Consider the following 23127-nt stretch of genomic DNA (forward strand, 5'->3'; position numbering starts at 1 on the left):
ACCCTTCGAGCCAGCACCACCATTCATTACGATCATGGCTGATCATCCACAATCAGTATCCTGTTCCTGCCTTATCCTCATAACCCTTGATTCCACTATCTTTAAGTGCTCTATCTATCTCTTTCTTGAAAGTATCCAGAGAGTTGGCCTCCACTGCCTTCTGGGGCAGTGCATTCCATATATCCATCGCTCTCTGGGTGAAGAAGTTTTTCCTCAACTCTGCTCTAAATGGCCTACCCCTTATTTTTAAACTGTGTCTTCTGTTCTGGACTCACCCATCAGCGGAAACATGCTTCCTGCCTCCAGAGTGTCCAATCCCTTAATAATCTTATACGCCTCAATCAGATCCCCTCTCATCCTTGTAAACTCAAGTGTATACAAGCCCAGTCGCTCCAATCTTTCAACATATGATAGTCCCGGACGCCATTCCAGGAGTTGAGCTCGTGAACCTACGCTGCACTCCCTGAATAGCCAGAATGTCCTTCCTCAAATTTGGAGACCAAAGCAGCACACAATACTCCAGGTGCGGTCTCACCAGGGCCCTGTACAGCTGCAGAAGGTCCTCTTTGCTCCTGTACTCAATTCCTCTTGTTATGAGGCCAGCATGCTATTAGCTTTCTTCACTGCTTGCTGTACGTGCATGCTTGCTTTCATTGACTGATGTACAAGAACACCTAGATCTCGTTGTACTTCCCTTTTACCGAACTTGACTGCATTGAGATAGTAATCTGCCTTCCTGTTCTTGCCACCAAAGTGTATAACCACACGTTTATCCACATTAAACTGCATCTGCCACGTATCCGTCCACTCACCTAGCTTGTCCAACTCACCCTGTATTCTCATAACATCCTCCTCACATTTCACACTGCCACCCAATTTTGTGTCATCAGCAAATTTGCTGATATTACTTCTAATGCCTTCGTCTATATCATTAATATATATCGTAAACAGCTGCGGTCCCAGCACTGAACCTTGTGGTACCCCATTGGTCACTGCCTGCCATTCTGAAAGGGACCCATTTATCACTACATTTTGCTTCCTGTCAGCCAGCCAATTTTCAATCCAACTCAGTATTTTGCCCCCAGTACCATGTGCCCTAATTTTATTCACCAATCTCCTATGTGGGACTTTATCAAAGGCTTTCTGAAAGTCCAGGTACACTACATCCACTGGTTCTCCCTTATCCATCTTCATATGGACATGTTGCAGAACCTGTTGGGTAAGAGAAGTTCAGAAACAGAACAGCGATGGCTTCCTTCTGACTCGAGAGGGTCTAACTTTACTTTTTAATTGAAAAATCTTCAGGTTCATTTATAGTTCTTCACGGAGTATGAATTGTTGAACTTATTCAGCTGCATGTGTACAATAAATTTCTTCAGATGTGAGGTCAAAGAAATTCAAAACTATTCCTCATCCTCCCTCAGACTTTCTCTCACTGTTAAGGTGCCTACTCATGGACTTAGGGGATCCAGGTACATGATTATTTGAAGTTTCCATCCCATTTAGACAGTGGTTAAACAGTCTTTTGGCACGGCAGCCTTCATTGCTCAATTGTTTCAGTTTAGGAGTTGGGAAGTCATATTGAGGTTGCACAGGATGTTGATGAGACCTCTTCTGGAATACAATGTGCGGTTTCTGTCACACAATTACAGGAGGCATATCATGAAGCTGGCGAGCGTTAAGAAGAGGTTTACCAGGATGTTGCCTGGTATGGAAGCTTTGATTTATAAAGAAAGGTTGGATAGACTTTGACTTTTCTTGCTGGTGCTTAGGAGGTTGAGAGGCGGCCTGTTAGAAGTTCATAAAATAATGAGACATGTAGATAGTATGAATTGTGGTCGTCATTTCCCAAGGATGGGAGATTTCAAGACTAGGGAATGTTTTTAAGTTGGGAGGAGATAATTTAATAAAAAAAAATGCAAGGCAGAACTTTGCAGTGACTGTGAACAAAGCAATGGCAAGTTCCAGCAGAGAAACAGGTGGCAAAGAAACAGGTGACAGCCAGGCATGTGAGGGCTAATGTGTTTCGTTTGCCAGTGACATTCACCGCTTCACAAAGTGGAGAACGTTGAAGTGCAGCAGCGACAGTGATTATTTTGCAGGATATTCACCTTGCAAATGGGTTTTCCGCCAGTATCCCTGATTACATCGCAATCGACAGGATGAAAGCTGCAGCAAGACGTGTGGAGCCAGTGGTGTAATTGATACGGCATCTGATTTTGAATTGGAAGTTTGGAATATTGTATCCTCTCTCACTCGAGTGAAGTTGACAGCTTTTCTACCCTTGCAAATTGACAGACACTCCCGAAGAGGAATGTCTGGCCAACGCTGTTTTTGTCAGGTTCCCAGCAGCTTAAGTGAATGGATTGCTGGGTTTTGGAAATTGAAAATTGAAAGTAAAAGGTAAATGAGTAACTTGAGTGTGGGGCTACTTCAGCTCATTGTATATTTCATATCCCAGCTCATGGCAACAGTACCTATTGTCAGGAGAAACTGCATGTGTTCCACACAAAGCTGCCTTTTGCTGGGAAACCTTGTGTACAGCAGGAGAAGCGGGTAGAACACTGTGTGTATAAGACTGACACTGAGCCACACATTAAACGGTAAAGATAACAAGTAAAGTTGTAAACTTGCTCGCCCAGCTGGCTTGTTTTCGTTCAGACTTTTCGTCACCACGCAAGGTAACGTCATGAGTGAGACTTCCGAAGAAGCGATGTTGTTCTCCTCCACTTGAAATTTATACTGCCCGGTCTGTTCCGGCAACTTGTGTCATTTCGCATTCTGTTCTGTATGGGTTGCATATGGGGTCCAATTCTATTTGTATGCCGACTGCATTATGGATTGAGAACCATGCCTCTAGGAATTCCCATGTGTGGCTATGTTTGGATTGCACTACTACGGTTATGTTGTCCCAGTTAAACTGATGGCCTTCATTATCCGGGTGTACTGATATTAGGGAAAGTTTGTCATGTCATTTTGCTGCTGGCTGATGTTCAAAATTAAAATTATCCGAGCCCCTCAAGGCACTGACCCGAGTTGTGATGTGCAAAGGACAACACACAAAGGAGGATCCTTGTGTGATTGATCCAATGTGATCTGTATGCCAGGGTAACAGTGAAGACTGGTCTTCAACACCCACATTGAACCTGGCTCCACTTGGCCTCCAGTCACCTCTCACAAACTACCATGGCACTTCACTTTTCCTGACCTCCCCTCTATTCTTGTTTTAAACTGATTGCATGCCAGGCAGTTTCAGCTGGCATTGCTGCTGTGGAACTGTAACATGGAGTGAATCGATTTTGACTGATCAATGACATAATTCTCCTTCTCAAGATCAGTCAGTATTTCAGATTTATTACTTTAAATGATAACCATGAACAGGCTACGACAGTGAAGGCACTGAATCGTAATCTCTGGACCAGCAGGAAAGATCAGTTTATGGCACTCAGGACACTGTCTGATTCGGCCTTGCATTCTCCCAACCTTCTGCACATGATGCCCCTCTGCTCTGTTTCGGTTTTGTTACGTCTTGATATATAACAGTCTCCAGTTATCTATTCTTTTGTTATTTCCAATACATGAGACCCTCTTTCCATGTCTTGTGCCTGGCTGCACAGCTCAGTGGTCAGAGCACTGGTCTCAGAAACAAGTGGTTGTGAGTTCGAGCCTGTGATAGTGTTTGTACACCCCCTGCTTCAATGGGCAAAAAGAGCCCTTTAAAAATTATCTGAAATTATAACAGTATCATTTCCTCCACAGGTCGGAAATGTGTTTGAATTTCCACATTGCTGTTTGTCCTTCCACTTGAGGAGGAGCATTTGGAATGGCAGGAAGCAGCTGACATCAGTGATGTTTGGCTGGAAGTACAAGGTGAAGCAGGAAAACTGTAGGTGAGCAATGGGGGAGGAGCACAAACCCAGGGCATCCATCAAATACTTCCATTTGTTGCTGTAAATAGGTTCTAGTTTTGGAGTCTGGAATGGGACAGTAGAGCCAAGTGAGTGACGTTCTGCTTTCTGGGGGTTGCTCTCTCCGAAAGCCTCTGGCACTCTCGGTGGAAGGTGTCCTTGTTAGTTTCCTTCTGTGGGTGAAAATGAGGTTCACTTCCCCGAGGGGGCATGAGCACAGTCTTCCCACCTCAAACTTCAGTTTTGCTTGTTGGTTCCTCAAAGTGTTGACCCAGAAACCCGCACAGCACACACTTCATTGGGGAGACAATGGCCTGAGGTTGTTATCACTGGACACTTAATCCAGAGACCCAGATACTATGTTGGGGACTTGTGTTTGAATCCAGTTGCAGCAGACGGCGGAATTTGAATTCAATACAAACCTGGAATTAAGCGTCTAATGATGAGCATGAATCCGTTATCCTTTAAGGGAAGTAAACAGCCATTCTTGCTTACATGTAACTCCTGACCCACAGCAATGTGGTTGACTCTTAACTGCTCTCTGGACATTTAGGAATGGGTAATAAATGTTAGCCTAGCCAGTGATGCCCTCATCCCGTGAATGAATTTAAAAAGTACGTCAGGAATTCCTCCTGTATGCAATGATAACTGATTTGCTTTGCCCAATCTTTATGCCAACTGAAGTCACCTGACTCTTGAAGTCAGTGACCTTTCATCGTAGTAGAGCTCTCCCTTTCTGCTGGTGTCTTCAATTTCCTTTTTAGTGCCTTCTGCTAAAAGTACCACGCGAGTTGACTGGGGTGTATATACATCGACCACTGTCAATTTCTGTCCCTTGATGTTTCTAAACTGTACCCAGACTCCATTTCACCAGAACTAATATCCATTGTCATTACCATATTAATTTTATTCCGTAACCAGCAAAGCTGACCTACCTCCTCCTTCTTGTCAGTCCTTCCAAGAAACTGAATACCCCTGGAGCCCAGCTTCAGACATCGTAGATATTTTGGTTTCTGGTTTACCAAAACATCCTGGATTCTGGAAAAGTCTGAGTTCAGTAGAAATTAGCAGTTGTAACACTGCTATGTAAGAAAGAAGGAGGAGCAAAAATAAGGAATAAAGCCAGTTAACATGATTTCAATCAGTTGGGAAAGTGCTTAATAATGTCTCTTCATTAAGTATGTTTTAGCAATGCTTTTAAAACAAAAATCGTATCATCTGATTAAATCAACGTGGTCAATCCAGAAGAAGACTTTCCATGATGGAGACAGGGCAGTTGCAGGTAAGTTCAAGGTCACCCTGGGGCCAGGCATGTTTGACAATTTCATTCCTTTTTGATAGTCAAACAAGTGAGGTCGCAAAGAGGAAACCAACAGCTGCATAGCACTTGGATTCCCAAGAGGCACTTTGTAGGGTGTCACACTGGTGGCTAATAGATAAGGGAAGGGCTCTGGAACTGAAGGTAATGTATGAGCATGAATAGAGAGTTGGTGAACATGCAGGACATAACACTAAGTGTTGTTGTGACTGTGATGAGAGGAGTGCAAAGGATTCGAAGGTCAATGTAAACGTTGAATTAACCTCCAGGATGTTTTTAATGGACTTTCAGGACAGATGAGACCATCCTTCCTCTTGACAGCTGACCAGCCAGTCTGGCCACCAAATAAATTAATAGACGTATTGGTCACATGTGGGCAGGCCTCCTGGTGCCTTCACCTCCATGGGCAATATACCAGGAAGGCTGTTCAGGGAAGATGGTGAAGATGGGAAACTGCATCCATGACATGATGCCCACGTTTACAAACAAGCCCTCCCCACATGACAACCGCGTACATGGAGATGAAGTGGAAAACAGCAGGTAACTGCTGGAACAGGTTTTGTGTTCTTTCTCAGGAAGGTTTTCTTTCAAAAAAGAATAAGCCCAGTGACATCACAATGGTTTGCCTGTGATGTCATAAACACAAACAAGAATAAACAATAACTGCTGTGTGTCTTCACTTCATGTTGAGACAACGTGAGGTGAACATTGCAGACTTGTAGCTCTGCAGTTTCAAGTGCGCATCGCTTATTTCTTTTCTCTCCCTCATCAGTGTAATTAGAACTAACACGAATTGAAGCGGAGGGAAAGGAGCAATACCTTCGTGGTATCACTCTTGGTTGTGAGAAGAGTTTTGAGGTAATTTGAATTCAATATATACTGGACACTATTTGTAAAGAAATTGGATTTTAGTACGAATTTCAAAGACGGGAAAACTGGAAAAATGATGTGAATGTGGGGTAACCCGATTGAATTGATGCGTGTATGTTGTGGGTCACAATGGTTCCAGTACTTGCCAAAACCAAAATTATATTGGCCACATTTTTGTGTCCACTCTTTGATGGAGCAAAATGTTTCTTCTGGTCTTTGCTGAAGGTGATATTAGCAGGGAAAATGTTCATCTCGGATGACCACAAGATCCCATTATCACAACAATTCGCAAAAAAAACAAGAATGGAATTCTCCCGTATAAATCATCTACGATTTATCCCTCAGTGAATGTTGTTTCAATGGAGAAACTAGTCATTACCAATTGTTATTCATGAAAACGTGCTTTCTGCACATTAACCAGTGCCTTTCCTACATTACAGCAGCCAAAAAATAGTATTTGGATGAAAAAGGCCCTTTGGGAAATCATTCCCGATGTTCAAGGAGTTGAATTAGAGCAAAGCTTCGTTGAGTTTCATTTTGAACTGAAGTATCTGAAGGGTGATGTCCTGGCTGCTCAGTTGACAAGTTAAAATGTTAAATTGTTGAAGGAAGACCAAGTAGACAGTGAAGGCGCAAATGAATATTTGACATATATAATGAGGCTGAAGTCAGCAGTTGATATTTTTTGGTCTAGTATTTAAGTGTGATCGTACTCTTTCTCTTTTCATGTTGAATTTGGCTTTTACTTTTATGGTGTTTTCATTTGTCTTTTAGGTTTGACGATACTTCACCTTTCTCATTCCTCAGACTCCAACCCACTTTGATTCTGAAAGGTATGAGTTATCATTAATTTTTCACAAAGCACAAGCTTCAATCCAGTTCCTTGTCTCCCTGTGTTCAGTCAGGCATCGACTCACTTATTCCAGACCTCACATGGAAATTTGCCTTTCGAGACAATGGGAACTGCAGATGCTGGAGAATCCAAGATAACAAAGTGTGGAGCTGGATGAACACAGCAGGGAACTGCAGCAGCTTGGCCTGCTGTGTTCATCCAGCCCCACACTTTGTTATCTTGGAAATATTCCTGCTCCTTAGTTCCATTTGCTCATACTCATCTGTGACATATTAAATTAGATTAGATTCCCTACGGTGTGGAAACAGGCCCTTCAGCCCAACAAGTCCAAACCGCCCCTTGAAGCATCCCACCCAGACCCATCTTCCTTTCACCCACACACCCTTCAACACTACGGGCAAATTAGCATGGCCGATCCACCTAGCCTACACATCTTTGGACTGTGGGAGCACCCAGGGGAAACCCATGCAGACACGGGGAGAATATGCAAACTCCACACAGTCAGCCTGAGCCTGGAATCGAGCCCGGGTTCCTGGCACTGTGAGGCTGCAGTGCTAATCACTGAGCCACCGTGCCTCCCGTATCCGACGAGATTAAAACAGCAGCGGTCCATTGACACCTCTGAAAAGTAGTAGTTGTCAGCCTTGCATCAATGACAGCAGCCTGACCCTGGAGTCAGACATTTCTCAGTGTAATATCACTGAGCACAATGAGGACTGATGTGGCAGCCCCCTTGAGCGACCTTGACAGACTGAGCAATAGGTGACCCGACATCTAACTGATGTCTCTACAGTTTCCCAGCTGTTTTCTCCCCACTCCCCACACTGGGTTCAGTCTCCCACTGGGCTGACTGAGTCCCACTCACTGGACTGCAGAGATGTGGACTCTGAGAAGCTGACTGCCTCGGGTGTCCATCTGGCAGTGCCCATTACCCTGTATTAATGCCAGAGACTGCTCTTGGTGAACCTATCCTGCATGAAGGCAGCCTACCTTGCCTCGACTGTGGGTTACTCCCTTTAGATTCTGAGACAGTGCTTCCAGGGTGTGTAGAGTGATTTTTATTTATATATTGATGTGAAAGCTTTGTTGATTTTTATTTTGAGTGGCCTAAAAAGTCTGAAACCTGACGTCCGTGTTGGCTTAGTTAGGATTTTAGAGTTGTGTTTTCTAAGCAAGAGCAATGTGATATCAGAAGAGCAAACAGATCATGGACAGATGTAACTACACTGAAGTCAGCATTTTATCTTTTTTGGTCCAGTATTTAATTTTTATGGCAGTCTTTCTCTTTACATGTTTAATTTTGTTTTGTCTGTCATGATGTTTTCATTTATCTTATAGATTTGACTGTTATTTCCGGTCAGTCAGCTTGCCGAAGCAGTCAGATTTCCGTCATACTACTCTGAATAAAAATGGTTTGTACTATCCTTGGTTTTTTACACATGACAAATTCCAATCCCCGATTACTTATTCTTCATATTCCAATATACCATCCAACACTCACTCACTCGCACGTTCTTCCACGATGTGCAAGATGTTTTATATATTTGGTCACAGGTTTGTCCCATTTCATTCTGAGGGAGCTGAAATATTTGAAGGCTGATGCTCTCGTCTGCTCACTTGGCCTTTTAAAGTTTCAATTGTTCTAAGGAAGAGCAAGATGATATTGAAAGAGTAAACAACATTTGTGTTGACCATGAGGGATTGTCCTTCTCAACTTCTCCCCGTGCCTGACATGCTGGTTAAACAACCACCAGCTGTCTCTCTCTCTCACTCATGTGAGCACAGCCCTATGATGTGGTGTGATAATGGTGACTTTTTTTTTCGAAAGGTGGGTCACTTTGAAACAGACAAGCGGGTTTTTCTTGTGATAATCACTGACTGTTTATGTCAGGAAATATCTATTGCTGCACTTTTCAAATCCAAGCTATGTCCGTTGGGTGTGAAATCTGGCGACAGACGTTTTTCCAAAAATGTTGTCCGTTGGAGCTTCTGAAGTTGGAGTCTGTTGGGTTCATTCAGAACTTCAAGACTGCCATTTATGTTATGCCAGTGTATTCACGGTAAATGGATAAATGGTGGATAAATGGAGTTAAGAGAGAAACACATCATGATGTGATACAATGGAGCAAGCTCAAGAGACCTTATTCCTATGAATTCAGAAAATATCGTTTAAGTTCTGAGATATTCAGCAAGCAAACTGTAAGACAAATGGAGTAACAAAAGTATGCTGTGTACTAGGATAGAGATCTGTTCAACTTTTCTAATTGGTATTAATTAAGTAAGCGACGTGCAAATTCTTCTTTTCAATTTAAGACTGAGATAGAATAGTCACCCAATTTACATTCATGATGAACATAGAACAACGACATAATCATGAAGAGGAATTGTGTCCCTTGATGTAGTGTAGTGGGGGTGGTGAACATAACTGTCATGTTTTTCGTAAATTTTTGACAATCATCATGACTAGAACTAACTTATAGCCACAAACTGGAGTGTGTTAATAGGAGTTAAGTGTGGACATTAGATGGTGTTTCAATCACTGCCCACATTCCACTGCTCTGCCACATGCTGTGCCTGGCAACCTTCAGTTAACAAAGTCCAAATTTGAACCAGATTTGCAAACCAGTTCCTGAATTTGAAACAAGAAGAGAACATGTCATCTGTCAGGCAAGCTAGTGTGTTGTGGCATTTTGACTACGAGAGGTAAATAAAACAATGTTCATGTGGAACTCTACTTAATATTTGAAACCTGAATGTGCACACTTCAGTTGATTTTCTCCACTGCATAATTAACTTCAACTCTTCCATCCTGCTTTTATTGACATGTTAATATCTGCTTGAGAGATTTCCTCCATGCCTGTTGATTGCTTACTAATTGCATATGTTCAATATGCTGTGAAAATGCACCAGTTTTGAATTATCGCCGCAAAAACTGTGCGTTGAGGGACTGTGATTTACTGTGCTCGATTATTTTTTTTTCCTTTTTGCTGGCATTGTGAAAACTTAGAACACTGAAGGGCACATCCTTCCATAGATATCCTGCCCTTTCTTCTGTTACACCGTGCGATGAATGGGAAGGAAAGGAGCGGGAAGAATGATTATGAAGTAAATTTGAGTAGGGGAGCTGATAGCCTGGTACCACAACAACAGAACAGATGGAAGGAATGAGAAGTAGGGTGAGAGAGGAAGGAACAGAGATTTCACCATTAAAAATGGTGAAAGCAATGTATTGACAGCTGGTAGCCTTTATTTTAGTAACGTATTGCAACCATTCAATAGTTTTGCTCTTGTAATATTTAAACATGGACATTACGTAATTTCTCTTGCTGAGATTGTCAGCATGGTCATAAAACATCAATTTATTTTTAATGTTATTTGTCTTACTGGATCAAAATATGGTGACACATAAACAATTTGAGCTTCAAAATCTCCCCTTCCCCTACCGCATCCCAATACCAGCCCAACTCGTCCCCGCTTCCCTAATCTGTTCTTCCTCTCACCTATCCCCTCCTCCCACCCCAAGCCACACACCCATTTCCTTCTGTCTAACCTCATCCCGCCCCCTTGACCTATCTGACCTCCCCAGCCTGACCTATCCCCCCCACCTCCCCACCTACACTCACCTTTACTGGCTCCATTCCTGCCTCGAAACTTGTCTGTCTCCTCCCCACCGAACTTCTCCTCTATCCATCTTCGATCTGCCTCCCCCTCTCTCCCCATTTATTTCAGAACCCTCTCCCCCTCCCCTTTTTCTGATGGAGGGTCTAGGCCCGAAACATCAGCTTTTGTGCTCCTAAGATGCTGCATGGCCTCCTGTGTTCACCCAGCTCCACACTTTGTTAGAGATAATGGGAACTGCAGATGCTGGAGAATTCCAAGATAGTAAAATGTGAGGCTGGATGAACACAGCAGGCCAAGCAGCATCTTGTGCTCCTAAGATGCTGCTTGGCCTGCTGTGTTCATCCAGCCTCACATTTTATTATCCACACTTTGTTATCTTTGTTTGAAGGTTATGCTTTTCTTCAGTCATGCTTTTTTATACTTGTGTGGGGTAAAGTTCTTAAAACGACAACTTCATTTAATTGAAACACATTTTGTACAATTTTCTATTACTTGGAACAAGTCTTGGAAATACATTTCCTGTGATTACAGACAATTCATCATTCTGACTGAACCGGCCAGCTACTCTGGCAAAGTTGAGAGGTTCACATTGGATTTCAAATTTCAAATCAGGCTCCTTAAAGAGTGCTCCAATTCCCTCCTTTGCTGACATGCTCCACCCTGACCCCTGCCCAATCCCAAAGGTATATTCATCTGCTGACATGAAGGAAACTGAATTTGATATAGGGGTGCTTGATGCGATTTGAACTATGAAGTTCTTTGTGAGAGTTCTTAATTTCTTTTGCACACTCCACAGTATCAAGTATGATAACCCTTAGGCAGCACATTGGAAGAGACCTTGCATAGCACGAGCTGTGGAACAAAAAAAAACAGAGGTTTCCTTTTTCTTCAGTTTCTCCCTCCTTCTATTTTCCGCCAAGTCAGCAAACATTTTACACCTCTCTGTTTTCCTACCAGTTATGTAAGCTTGCTTTCAAGAGTAATTAGATTCCTAAAAACAATATTGTTCAGAAATGTGAAGTCAGTGATATTGTTAGCAGAGAATTCAAACAGGATTGAAGCCAGACTGTCTAATTTCCGGTAGCTTGCTGTGGCCTCGAGCTGTAGACAGAAGTTGCTGTACATAATTCCACATTTACTCTGTTGTGGAAACTTGCTGGCCCATCTGATGACTGGATTGAAGTAGAAATTGAGAAATAGTGGGTGGTCAGCTGAAGGGATTTAATATTAAATGTTTATTTACTTAAAATGATGGTTTAATATTCTTGAGATCGATACAAAATAACTCCAAGGCTCAAATTTCTGTTTTATATGAATCTAGCTGGCCATGTTTCTGTGATGTTTTGACTTTAACTTTGTATTTTCTTTGAATGGTTCAAGTAATACATGAAGTGACCAGCTGCTTTATCATTGGATTGAACATATTGTATCTCCTCATCAATGGTATTCCCCTCCAGCCCTTCAATGCTCATATCTTTGCACTTCTAATTCTGGCCACTTTGATTTTCCCTGCATGCTTGATCTTCTTTATTCTGTCATTGGTGTGTTCAGCTACCCAGTTCTGGGACACTCTTCCAAAACATCTCCTCTTTGTCCTCAAAACCAATCTTTCTGACCAAGCTTTTGGTGGCCTGTCCTAGTTTTAGCTTCATGAATCTTGGAGTGATTTTTAAATGATTATGTAAATGTGAAGCATTTTGAAATGTTTCTACCATGTCAGAGATCTGTACAAATAAACGTTGTTCCTGCATCACATTTACTTTTTAAATTCGTACTCTCTGTAGGCATCAGGAGATGAGCTTCCATCACATCTCACTGTCAATACCTCCAACGTTCAAATTCTTAACTCTGAGACCTCAAAAAGACTCGTCGAAAATTTTGTAATCGCTCTCATGAACAAGGAGCGTTTCTACATCTGCACATTCTTTTCGACATACCAAGCATATACCACTGCTGAAAGTGTGTTGTACATCCTCCTGGACAAGTGAGCATAAATCTAATGAGCATCTCCTTTGTTTAATGGTAATGATAGAAAAGTATGTTCTTTCGAGTAATTTTTGTTATTAATCCTTCTGGCAATGAATCGCTGAAACTAGCCATATGGAAACAACTCTCAGGAAACTGAGAATCTCCATCCAACCCTCAGTCAGGGAGACGATTTTTTGTTCATTGAAGACATGAACTTACCTGCACCCAAATCCCTCGGACGTTAAGCTCTGCAAATTTGGGCTTTAACTTTCATCCAGTTTCATCAGAAAAGTCCACATTTTTTAAAGTATTCTGGAGGATTTTATCCTCCACACAGATGGTTTTATCCTACACCTTCTGCCCAAAAGGTCCAGATTCAAATTCTATCTCCTATGTCATGTGCCATAATAAGTTTGAATAACTTGATTAAAAGTAATTAGACTTGAAGTCCTTCATAAAGAGAGACTGCAGTGGGACTGATGAGCTTGTTTGTTTACAACAAGGCAAAGCAGTCCTTCAGCTCTCCTGTTTTGTGCCCCCATCGCTTTCCAATATCCCTGATCCCAAATGGTGGCACAAATCATGTTTAAGCACCCGGCTAGTGATTTGGGACAGAAGTGAATAAAACATACTCACAAAACATAATGCTGAGACAGGTGCCAATGTATTTTTGATTATTTTTTCGCAATAATGAAGCGATCGAGAACCAGTACAATACAACGATTAAAAAGTGTGGTGAATGTATTAGGACAATGTCTAGACCTTGGTATTAAAGATAAACAGTGACGTTGACTTCCTTCAATGCTTTTTATGTAGTTTGGCGCTTCCTACAACTATGTTTGGAATGTTTAAGTTTCTGCATGTAGTGAATGGAAAAATGTTACTTTAATTGAAAGAAGCCTATCAATTGTCTGTAATAACAAAGTGTGGAGCTGGATGAACACAGCAGGCTCTGCAGCATCTTAGGAGCACACACGCTGACGTGTCAGGCCTAGAGCCAGCTTTTGTGCTCCAAAGATGCTGCTTGGCCTGCTGTGTTCATCCAGCTCCACACTTTGTTAATTCGATTCTCCAGCATCTGCAGTTCCCATTATCTCTGATCAATTGTCTGTAAGTCTGTGTTGGGCATAACAATCAAAGTTTGGAAGCTGAGTCCAGGGTGAGGAACCTTCATTGCAAAACTAAAATGTTGGTCAAATGAATGTCTGCTTCCAACTGAAATATGCAGGAATACCGCAATTCTGTAATAATGGGTGAAATGTTTTTCAAATGACATCAGTGATGGTTTCTCTCGTCACCTCAGTTTTTATACATTAGTTTTTTGCACGTTGGGTGAGCATTGAACAGTTTATGTACTTCACAAATGGTGTTTTGGGGTAACTTATCAAAGCTCAGTTCGGGTACAAAGCGATTCTCACCACTGCTGACCTTCAATTGATGTACCTCTGACATTAGAGGGATATCCCTGGGTAGGAAAAGTTTCCCAAATGTGCTATGGTTATAAAATTTGAGAAAATCAGCAAATAACCAGAGATGATTAGATTTTTCTTCAAAGCAGTAAGCTAATGAGCTGGCTTTCATGAACCCAATGGGTTGCAGAAATCGATCCAGCTGGACCTTTCAAAAGTGAATTTGGGTTTCTCTTTTTGCCTGTTGCCAAAATATTCTCTTTCTTTGCCCAACTAAATAAATGTTCCAGCAGAATAATTCCAGCAATAAGCTTCTGAGTTTTTAAAAAAGGGTGACCCATTCTTGCCGTAGAATTTGAAACATCACAGCTCACTCATGTGTCTCATGTTATCTCTCAGAGGTGAGATAGTGGACAACGATTCTTCGCAGGTTATTACTTTCTTATTTGCTTTTGTGTTAGGCCGGTGGTCATTCTTAGATGATGGTATTCTTTGAAAGGTAAAACGAAAATTTCGTAAAACCAAGGAATCTCAGCAAACTGTGGTTTGTTGAAATTTGAGGAGTTTGGTTCTCATTAAACTCTAAGGTAGCTGTGGTTAAGACAGTCATCTGTTATATTTACTGTCTCCTCCTTTCACAATGTAGCTGTTTATTACTTTGGCTGCTTTGATCTCTAACTTGTCCATTGTCTTTTGGTGAAAGTCTCCATCTGCAGGGAGATTCTTGGAGTTTTTAAAAAGTCAACAACAAAATGGCTTCCATGCCATTCAAATTTCAAACCCATTTTACCAATTGGACAGATTTTGTGTTTAAGATTAGTGTTTGAGTCAACCATTTTAATTCGGCTAAAAGATCATCATAATTCAACGGATGTTTATAGCATCCGTTCACCTTACAGGCACCCTACATTTCAAAATTTTCCTTTATCCGTGGTGAAAGGGAGAAACAGTCTGACTAGATGCTACAGTTATTTTGGTGTTCTGTAATTAGATCCAGGGAATTCATCTCTTTTTACTTAAGTGTTCTCATTTACTGAGGTTTTTATTTGAGACAGAGAATTAACTTGAGTTCAAAATGGTTAGGATCGTATAGTATGACTATAATTTTAAAAATCTGTTCCTGCCCAAGTTTTCCAAGTGTTGACGATCAGTCCATGACTTCTGAAGGAATGAATTTGTGACTGACAGATTTGGTGACGTGACAAAGATGCGCTAAAAAATTAACCTTAGAGGACTTCGGAATACTGCAGAGAAATATAGGTTTAGCAAGTCGTCAACGATCTGACAAATAGAGTTGTATATGGTAAATTTGAAGTCCATTTTGGCAGAAAGAATAGCAGTTTTGTTTTTATTGAGGGAGATTGCATTGCTCTGAGATACAGTGGAATCTGGGTATCCTCGTGCATGAATCACAAAATGATCGTGTACAGACATGTTAAGTAATTTGGAAAGCAATTAAATGCAGAGCAGAGCTCTGGAATATTGTAAATGCAAAGATAAACAGATACTTGTTGAGGGAGAGGAGGTGAAAGGTCATTAGGAGAGGCAGGAATGTAGATTTGAAGTTACGATCAGATGAGACAGAACCACATTGAATGCTTTACTCTTCCCTCCTTGTATGGGAAGTGGCAGGTATGCTGTAAAATGCCAAATTGGAGTTTCAATGCAAAGTATTAACAAACTCGGTAATCAAGGCTTCAAATGCCGAAATCCTGAACCTTCAGATGTTTTTCAGTGGCTGAATGCAAATTGTAGATTCAAGCTTGTTTAAAATCACTTAGTTTGTGCTGTCTGACCAATTGCAGATATGGAAGCTTTGACACCTCAGAGGCAGAAGAGATTCCAGTAATCGATTCAGTGAGCACAAAGTAAGATTTAATCTTATGTGTGACTTAATTAAGTTTCATCCAAAATACAACAATGTTAAAAAACCTGCTGGCACTTCCTGTAAGATCTATGGAGGGCCTTCCTCCCACAGCAATGCAGCAAACACGAGACAGCAGCAGTCACATTAACAAAGTTGCTTGATTGTATCAAAAATCTACACAGATTTTGTTTGTTTAAAAAGAAAAGTTGTATCAACAGAAAAGATCCAAAAGTGTTCAGTGAAAAATTGCTCATCCATTCACTATTCAGATCTCCATTTGTCGCCAAACATTTAGATAGCTGAGCTCTGAATTAAGGATACAACATGTCGAAGAATTGAGGTTCCTACCTTCTCCCCTCCCCTCAGTCTGCCTGTGGTGTCTTTCAAATCTCCTGTGAAGGTTTTGAAGAAAAACCTACTCGCAGTACATCTGGAGGGTGATCTATTTTATAAAAACAGTTGACCAAGAATGAAATAGAGGCAGAGCTGCAATCTTTTCTTTGCTGTCATTACGGTTGGTATTGCTGAGCTTATACAAAGGAGATCTGCAGGCCAATGTCCACTGTAGGAGTTGAGGAGCTCCAATATTTGCCAGAGAGACAGACATGTGCAGCTCTCAGCTGGTGACTTAATTCATGCCCAGTGCGTCGTTAAGCCGGCTACTTTGCCCACCACTGACAATACAGTATAATGGTGCAGAAGAGAGTTCAGCTTTCCTCCTGAACTCCCCTCCACTTTGCCAAGAATGTCATGTCTCAGGCCAAGGCCAGTTGACTTGGGACATTCAGCCCTGTATGTACAGACAGTATCTGAAGTTCTTCATTGGAAAGTTGGTTGCCCTTCTATATTTGGGCCAGGAGCTCTTTGTTTGAGATATTTTTAGACTTTGCAACAAATATAAAATGTTGAATATATGAATCTGTTACATCCTTCTGTCCCTCTCTCTGTCTTTACAACCACACTCCAGTCTCACGGTCTTATCCTGTAAACTATTGTTCAGGGTTTTGGGGAGACCAATCACCATATTCTGTAGTTGCGTCTTGACCCGTTGTTAGAAAATTAGCTCTCAATGGCACGAAATGCCGACTCAATGTCTTTCAGGTGTATGGAGATAATTTTCTTGTGGATGTGGATGTTTCCTCAAATTTACTTGATAACACTTTTCGGACCATTTGCAGATCACCTGACGGTGCAAACTACAAGGTAGATGGGAAACCATGCTCTCTAAAATCTGTCATGAAAGAGTAAATTTGAATACAATATGTGGTTAAGGTTTGCTTTATTCAGAGCACAAGGAATACAAAGGAAACTACCGATGAGCTAAGAATTACTGGGTACAAGTGTTTGTTTAAAATGACATTCTTCACAACTAATTTCAGCAGCGGAAACAATGCTAACATTCCGAGCTGTGAGGAGCTTGAAAATCCAATTCCTCTAGAGACAGTTGCTGAGATCAGAAAGTAAGTATTGATCCAATGTGTGAGGAAATGATGCTTTAATCAGAATACAACTATGTGAAGGGCAACCTCTGGAGGCCGCCATTTTCAGGAACATTATTTAGAGACTTTCTCCTGAAACTTAGCAGCATCTGTGGTGAGAAAGCAGAGTGGGCATTTTGAGTTGAGGTTCCCATGTTCAGAACTTCGCATCTCTGAAGACGTGTCGCTTGGCTCAACTTGAACTCTGTTTTCTGTCTGTAGATGCTGCAAAACCTGTTGAGTTTCTCCAGCAATGCCTGCTTTTCTTTCAGCTTGTCGGCTTCTGTAGTTTGTTCTTTTACATTAAAGAAACAGTTGGCTGTTGTTCTAATATTTGCTCTGTTCTTAGTGTTGTAAAAAGAAATTTTAGATGGAAGATTGTGGTTCATGCTGCAGGCCTTCTGCTGGAACTGCAACCTGGAGGCCTTGGCCGATTCCAGCGGTGACCAACAAAGAGATCATTGCCGGGTTACTCACCAGTTGACGGTTTGGCTCAGTTTTGACAGCTGCTAGTCCAGTGAAAGGGATGGCAGATCAGCACCTTTCTCAGCCCTACTGTTAATGCTGATTGTCACTGAGGTTGTGTAAGTGGGCACCATCAGGAAAGTGAGGGAGGCAGTCCTTAGATGTCAGGGAGAGCCCAGGTGAAAAAGAGAACTGGCCCATGTCACATAGCTTTGCAATGTGTAGGTGGTAAACTCCCTCCCTGCCATTTTCCTAATCCTCCCACCTCCAATTTAATTGTCAGCGAATGATTGGCCATGCATTAACACACAGTCTTTAATGGAATATTTCTTTTCCAAACATTGGACTGTGCACTGCCAGTAAATATATTGAAAAACTTGACTCTCTAACTCTGTTTGCAGTGTTATTACATGTCCCACCTCCCCGCATCGCCCAAAAAAATCCAGACCATTGTGCTTTGAGAACTTGTGTGAAAGTTGAAATCCCTTCTTCCTTGCAACTCCCCCAGCTCCTCTTCCAGACTCAACTCCTGTCACTTGCAAACCACCTGTTAGAGCTTGGAAGGGAAAAACAAATCTTGATCTATTGTAGTTACATACATCAGAAATGTTGCCTGTTTAACAAATCCAGTTGAATAGGACTTGACAACTTGAGAGGGCTTGTCATCTGAAGAGTGGTTGAGGGTTTTGGTTCAGTTTAGGATGGAGTTTAGAAGGATGGGAGGGAATTTTATTGGCACTTACAGAATACTGAGAGGCCTGGAAGGATTGTACATGGAACAGAGAAGATGTTTCCACTAGGAGGAGAGATTAGGACATGCGGGCACAGTCGCGGAGTGAAGAGGCCAACCTTTAGAACTAAGGTAAGAAAGAATTTCTTCAGACAGGGAGTGGTTAATCTGAGGAAAACATTGCAGGAAGCCGACGTCATTCGGACTGTTTAAGATAGAGAGAGAGATGGGTTCTTGATTAATAAGGGGATCAAGGGTTTCAGAAGAAGGCTGGCGATTGGGCTTCAGAAACATCACAGCCAGAATTGAATGGCAAAGCAGACTGAGGAGGTCGAATGAGCTAATTCTGCCCCTATATCTTATGGTCTTATGGATTTGACACTAAATATTTCATTGGTTCTTTTGTGATGAAGCCACTTCTGGGTGCAAGTGTTTTTTTAAAATGTCTTTAGTTTTTGCCTTATATAGTCAGGAAGGCAAATGCAATGTTGGCATTTATTGTGAAAAGATATGAATCTAAAAACAGGGCTGTACCTCTGAGGCTTTATAAGGCTCTGGTCTGGCCGTACTTGGAGTACTGCGTGCAGACTTGGGCCCATATCTCAGGAAGGATGTACTGTCCCTGGAACGTGTTCAGAGGAGGTTCACGAGAATGGTCCAGGGAATTGAAACCTTAAAATATGAGGAACGGTTGATGACTCTGAGACTCTACTCATTTGGGGTTTAGAAGGATGAGGGGTGATCTAATTGAAACTTTCAGAACACTGAATGGCCTCGACAGAATGGTTGTTGGGAAGATGCTTCCATCGGTAGGAGAGACGAGGCCCCGAGGGCACAGCCTTAGAATGAAGACAAGACCTTTTAAATTGGAGATTTGCAGAAACTTCTTCAGCCAGAGAGTTTTAAGTCTGTGAAATTCACTGCCACAGAATGCTGTGGAGGCCAGGAAATTTAAAACTGAGACAGATAGGTGCCTGATTATCAAGGGGATCAAGGGCTATGGGGAGAAAGCAGGAGAATGGGGTTGAGGAACTTATCAGCCATGACGAAATGGCAGAACAGACTCAATGGGCCGAATGGCCTAATTTCTGCACCTATGTCTTACGGTTTTGTGGTCTTAAATAATTGCAGGTCTAAAACCTTTGACAGCCCAAACTCTGAGAAAGATGAAGAACCAAGTTCACCAAAAGAGACAGCAACAATTTCAAAGTAAGTTTCATCCTTCTGTGCTTCATTCATAATACATAACATGAAAAGAAATTGCTGTGAATATAGTAGCTCTTGAAAGATTATATCGCCGTTCGAGACAATAAAAATCACATTAAAGAAACAGCTTTAATCCCTCCGAGGCCATTGCCAGTAATTAAATCAATGACACATTTCAGCCTTTGATCGATAGAAAACATTCAAAAATGTTCAGTGAAAATTTGATTGGCCCTCAACATCCAGACCTTGGTGGTCTAACTTGCAACAATGCTAAACTGCGAAACCTCCCACCTCCCCTCAAATGCACAAGCCGATGTAACTGGAGTGTCCTACATATTTTCTCTGAAAATTTGGAAAGCAAACCATCTAGTGTAGTCATTCATCTGGACTTTGACCAAATGAGGACTTGAAATACAGAGCATTTTGGGATTCAAAATTTATTTTCAATGTTTACAAGTCATTTGTAGATGCAAATCCTTTCCTTAATTTGTGCTTCATGAGCACTTGCAGCTGCAGATATTTTGGCCGTATAGATTGTCGGGTGGGTGGGAATCAAAGTTTGCCAGGCATCTGTGTAACCATGAGGAAGCAAGTTTGATCAGAAGTACTTTTGATGTGTTTTAATTCTGCAATTTGGAATGCAGCTGTGTGAAAAGGGAATGATGGAGTATCATTGATTTCAAAACTTTTTGTGCAATGTAATGAATGCCACTCCAGACTATGGCAGTCACATTAAAGTGTCTGCTGGACTGCTTTCCTAGAAAATTCATGGTAGAGATATTTACCTGAAATGATAGCATCACCATTGAAGCATCCAAAACACTTAGATGGGAAATTGTTTTCAGATCAATATTGAGGTTATATTTCTGGACAATGTGGCTCTGGTAAAAATACTAAAGCAATGGGTTAATCTCCTCTACCCCACCTCAGCACTTCTCTGTGTTCCTCCTTCCTGCTTCAGCTGCACCCTCCCCACAAACTTCCTCCAAGTTCATTGAAGTGTCCTTCAAACGTCTGTGACATTTGAAGAAATATGTTATCAATTAAGAATGTGACCTGCTCCCCGTGTCCGAGCCTTGGTATTTCTCCCATACAATATTGCCATTGAATAATTTGCATTTTGAATTATCTAAGTTGGCCATTTGCCATGTGTATCCATGGAGTCAGGCAGAGACCTGGAATTAATCCTGAGTTTATTCTGTCCAGGTCTTTAAGGAAACTCAGAACTGTTAAAAGAGCAGGAAAGAAAAATGATTTTTTTTCAGCAAAACAGCCACTGGTGACTAATCTGACCTTAAGCTTCAGTGAATTTGAGCAATGACAAATTCCTACATCAGTGCTCCGAATCAAACTATGAGTTACAAGCTGTGCTTGTGAGGGTTGAATTGTCAATAGTCTGTAAAGAGCTTGAGTTTCTTTGCCAGAGATGAGGAAGTTAAACTTAAATCCTCTCTTTTGGGATGTTTATTGTCTGTCCCAGTGTAGAGGTTCTTTATTTGACCTCTTTACTCCTCATCTACCCACTGGCTCCCCCTCACAGCCAAAATAAGATAAGAGTGCCAGAAATTAAAAATGTGATCATGTGCACAAGTGAAATGATTTATTTGGTGTTTTGTGACCAGTTGCAGCTGTGAAAATGTTGACATGTCACACTGTGTAGTGGGTGGAAACCTAAGTTTGTCAGAAACTGAAGGAGTAATTGACAAGTAAATTTGATGTGATGACAGATTAAACCTGTTGTTCAGTATTTGGGATCTAATACTGTGAAAGGAAACTGTTGGGATTTGCTGTAGGATTATGTCAGGGTTGCCTCAGGAAGATACCCCAACTGGCAGTGCAGTGAGCACCAATCCAGACAACAGCAATCACATGAAGCAACTGCTTCACTGCTTCTGCAATGTTTGGCTTATTTTAAGAGATGGGATAATGTTGAATTAGCATAAAGCATTCAAAGCTTTTCAATGGTAGACTGAATTTTGCTTGTCTTTCAGTATCAAGTTCTTGCACAGCGCAGGAACGGCTTTCAACAAGGGTGAAATACTGAAGAAATGGTTTTCTCTCCTTATTGCCCTGCTCTGTCTCTTCCAACCCACACCCCAGCACTGCCTCAGTATGAAGGCCTGTGGGCATCCTGTGGAAGTCAAAAGGATCCCTCTCTCAACACTGTGATTTTTTGTTGTTGAATTGGGTTGGATTTAATTCTGGACGTGTTTGCCTGTTCTAAATGACTTAATTTGTCCTCTTTGATCAATTGCAGTTCTGGAAATGTTGACAGTGCAAATGGTGAGGAAAATGGAAGTTGTGTTTCTTCAGGATCCAGCGAAATAATTGCTGAGTAAGTTTAATTGCATGCATGACAAAGTGAATCATTATTCAGAATATGACAAAGCGGTAGGATATAGCTGGGGAGCTAGCAGTTTGTGCAATGTTATACAGCCATCAAATGGTAATAGCCCAGAGACAATGATTTGATGTTTGTATCAGCTCTCAAAGAGGGACTTGCCTACGTTCACTCCTAAGTCCTTTTACTGTGTAATACTGCGAAACCTCTCCTTTCGAAAATTGTAGTTCACTTTTGAAGACCGCAATTGAAGCTGCATCCACCACACTATTCGGCAGAGCTTTCCAGTTCCTGAATAGGCTATTGAAAAAAAAAATTCCTTGTCACCATTGGTTCTTTTTGCTGATCATCTTAAATCAGTGTCCGTTTCTCCTTAAGCCTTCTGTCACAAGGCACCGATTGTTCTTATCCATTCTAACCAAATCCCTTATGATTTTGAACACTTTTAAAATCACTTCTTAGTTTTCTCCAAGAGCAGCCTGTGCTTCTTCAGCCTGTCCACAGGGCTGTCTAGTTTGTCATCTCTGGTAATATTTTTTGGGAATGTTTTGTGCACCCTGTCAAATCCCTTCCTGAAGTGTGGTTGGTAAATACCAGAGTTGAGGGCATATCAGGAGTTTTTTTTATAATGATTTGTCAGAACATATTTGTTTTTCATACAATGCTCCAATTTTTAAAGTTCAGAATCCTGATGATATCTTCAACCTGCACTACCACTTCTATAATTTGTGCGCACACATACACACACACTATCGATCAAATATCAGACATGGATCATTTCAGGAAGCACCATATCATAAGATATTTATTTTGGCTCCAGAAGAGAAGAAGGAACAATCCAGAATAATTTTGATTTGGAGGAGGTCCAACTTCAAAAGGAGCAAGAAGGCGTTTGCAGCAAGTAAATTTCAACACAAGTTTAGGCAAAACTGCAATGAAACAGCAGTCTGTCTTACAGCAGGAGGTTGTTTAGTGACAATCTCAGAGTGTTCCCACAAGCAGGAGAGAGTGGCACATGGTACAAATGATGAGGATTATTGATGACCCCAATGTGTACAGAGTGAAATATAGGTACTTCAGAAGGGAAGTGTAG

The 23127-nt window shown here is 41.5% G+C and overlaps 1 protein-coding gene across 1 annotated transcript in view; it reads left to right on the plus strand.

The window, feature by feature from the left end:
• LOC132207636 (uncharacterized) overlaps positions 1 to 23127 on the plus strand; it is a 31286-nt gene that overhangs the window by 2431 nt on the left and 5728 nt on the right. Inside the window, exons 2-10 of the mRNA XM_059643576.1 lie at positions 3760 to 3890; positions 5518 to 5766; positions 5999 to 6084; positions 6871 to 6929; positions 8288 to 8361; positions 12355 to 12554; positions 15753 to 15815; positions 17194 to 19696; positions 21951 to 22028. Of these exons, the coding sequence (XP_059499559.1) occupies positions 19506 to 19696; positions 21951 to 22028 (269 nt within the window). The 5' untranslated portion in view covers positions 3760 to 3890; positions 5518 to 5766; positions 5999 to 6084; ... (3 more) ...; positions 15753 to 15815; positions 17194 to 19505. The remainder of the gene's footprint in view (positions 1 to 3759; positions 3891 to 5517; positions 5767 to 5998; positions 6085 to 6870; positions 6930 to 8287; positions 8362 to 12354; positions 12555 to 15752; positions 15816 to 17193; positions 19697 to 21950; positions 22029 to 23127) is intronic.

Source organism: Stegostoma tigrinum, unplaced genomic scaffold (genome assembly GCF_030684315.1).
Source record: "Stegostoma tigrinum isolate sSteTig4 unplaced genomic scaffold, sSteTig4.hap1 scaffold_116, whole genome shotgun sequence".
NCBI lineage: Eukaryota > Metazoa > Chordata > Chondrichthyes > Orectolobiformes > Stegostomatidae > Stegostoma > Stegostoma tigrinum.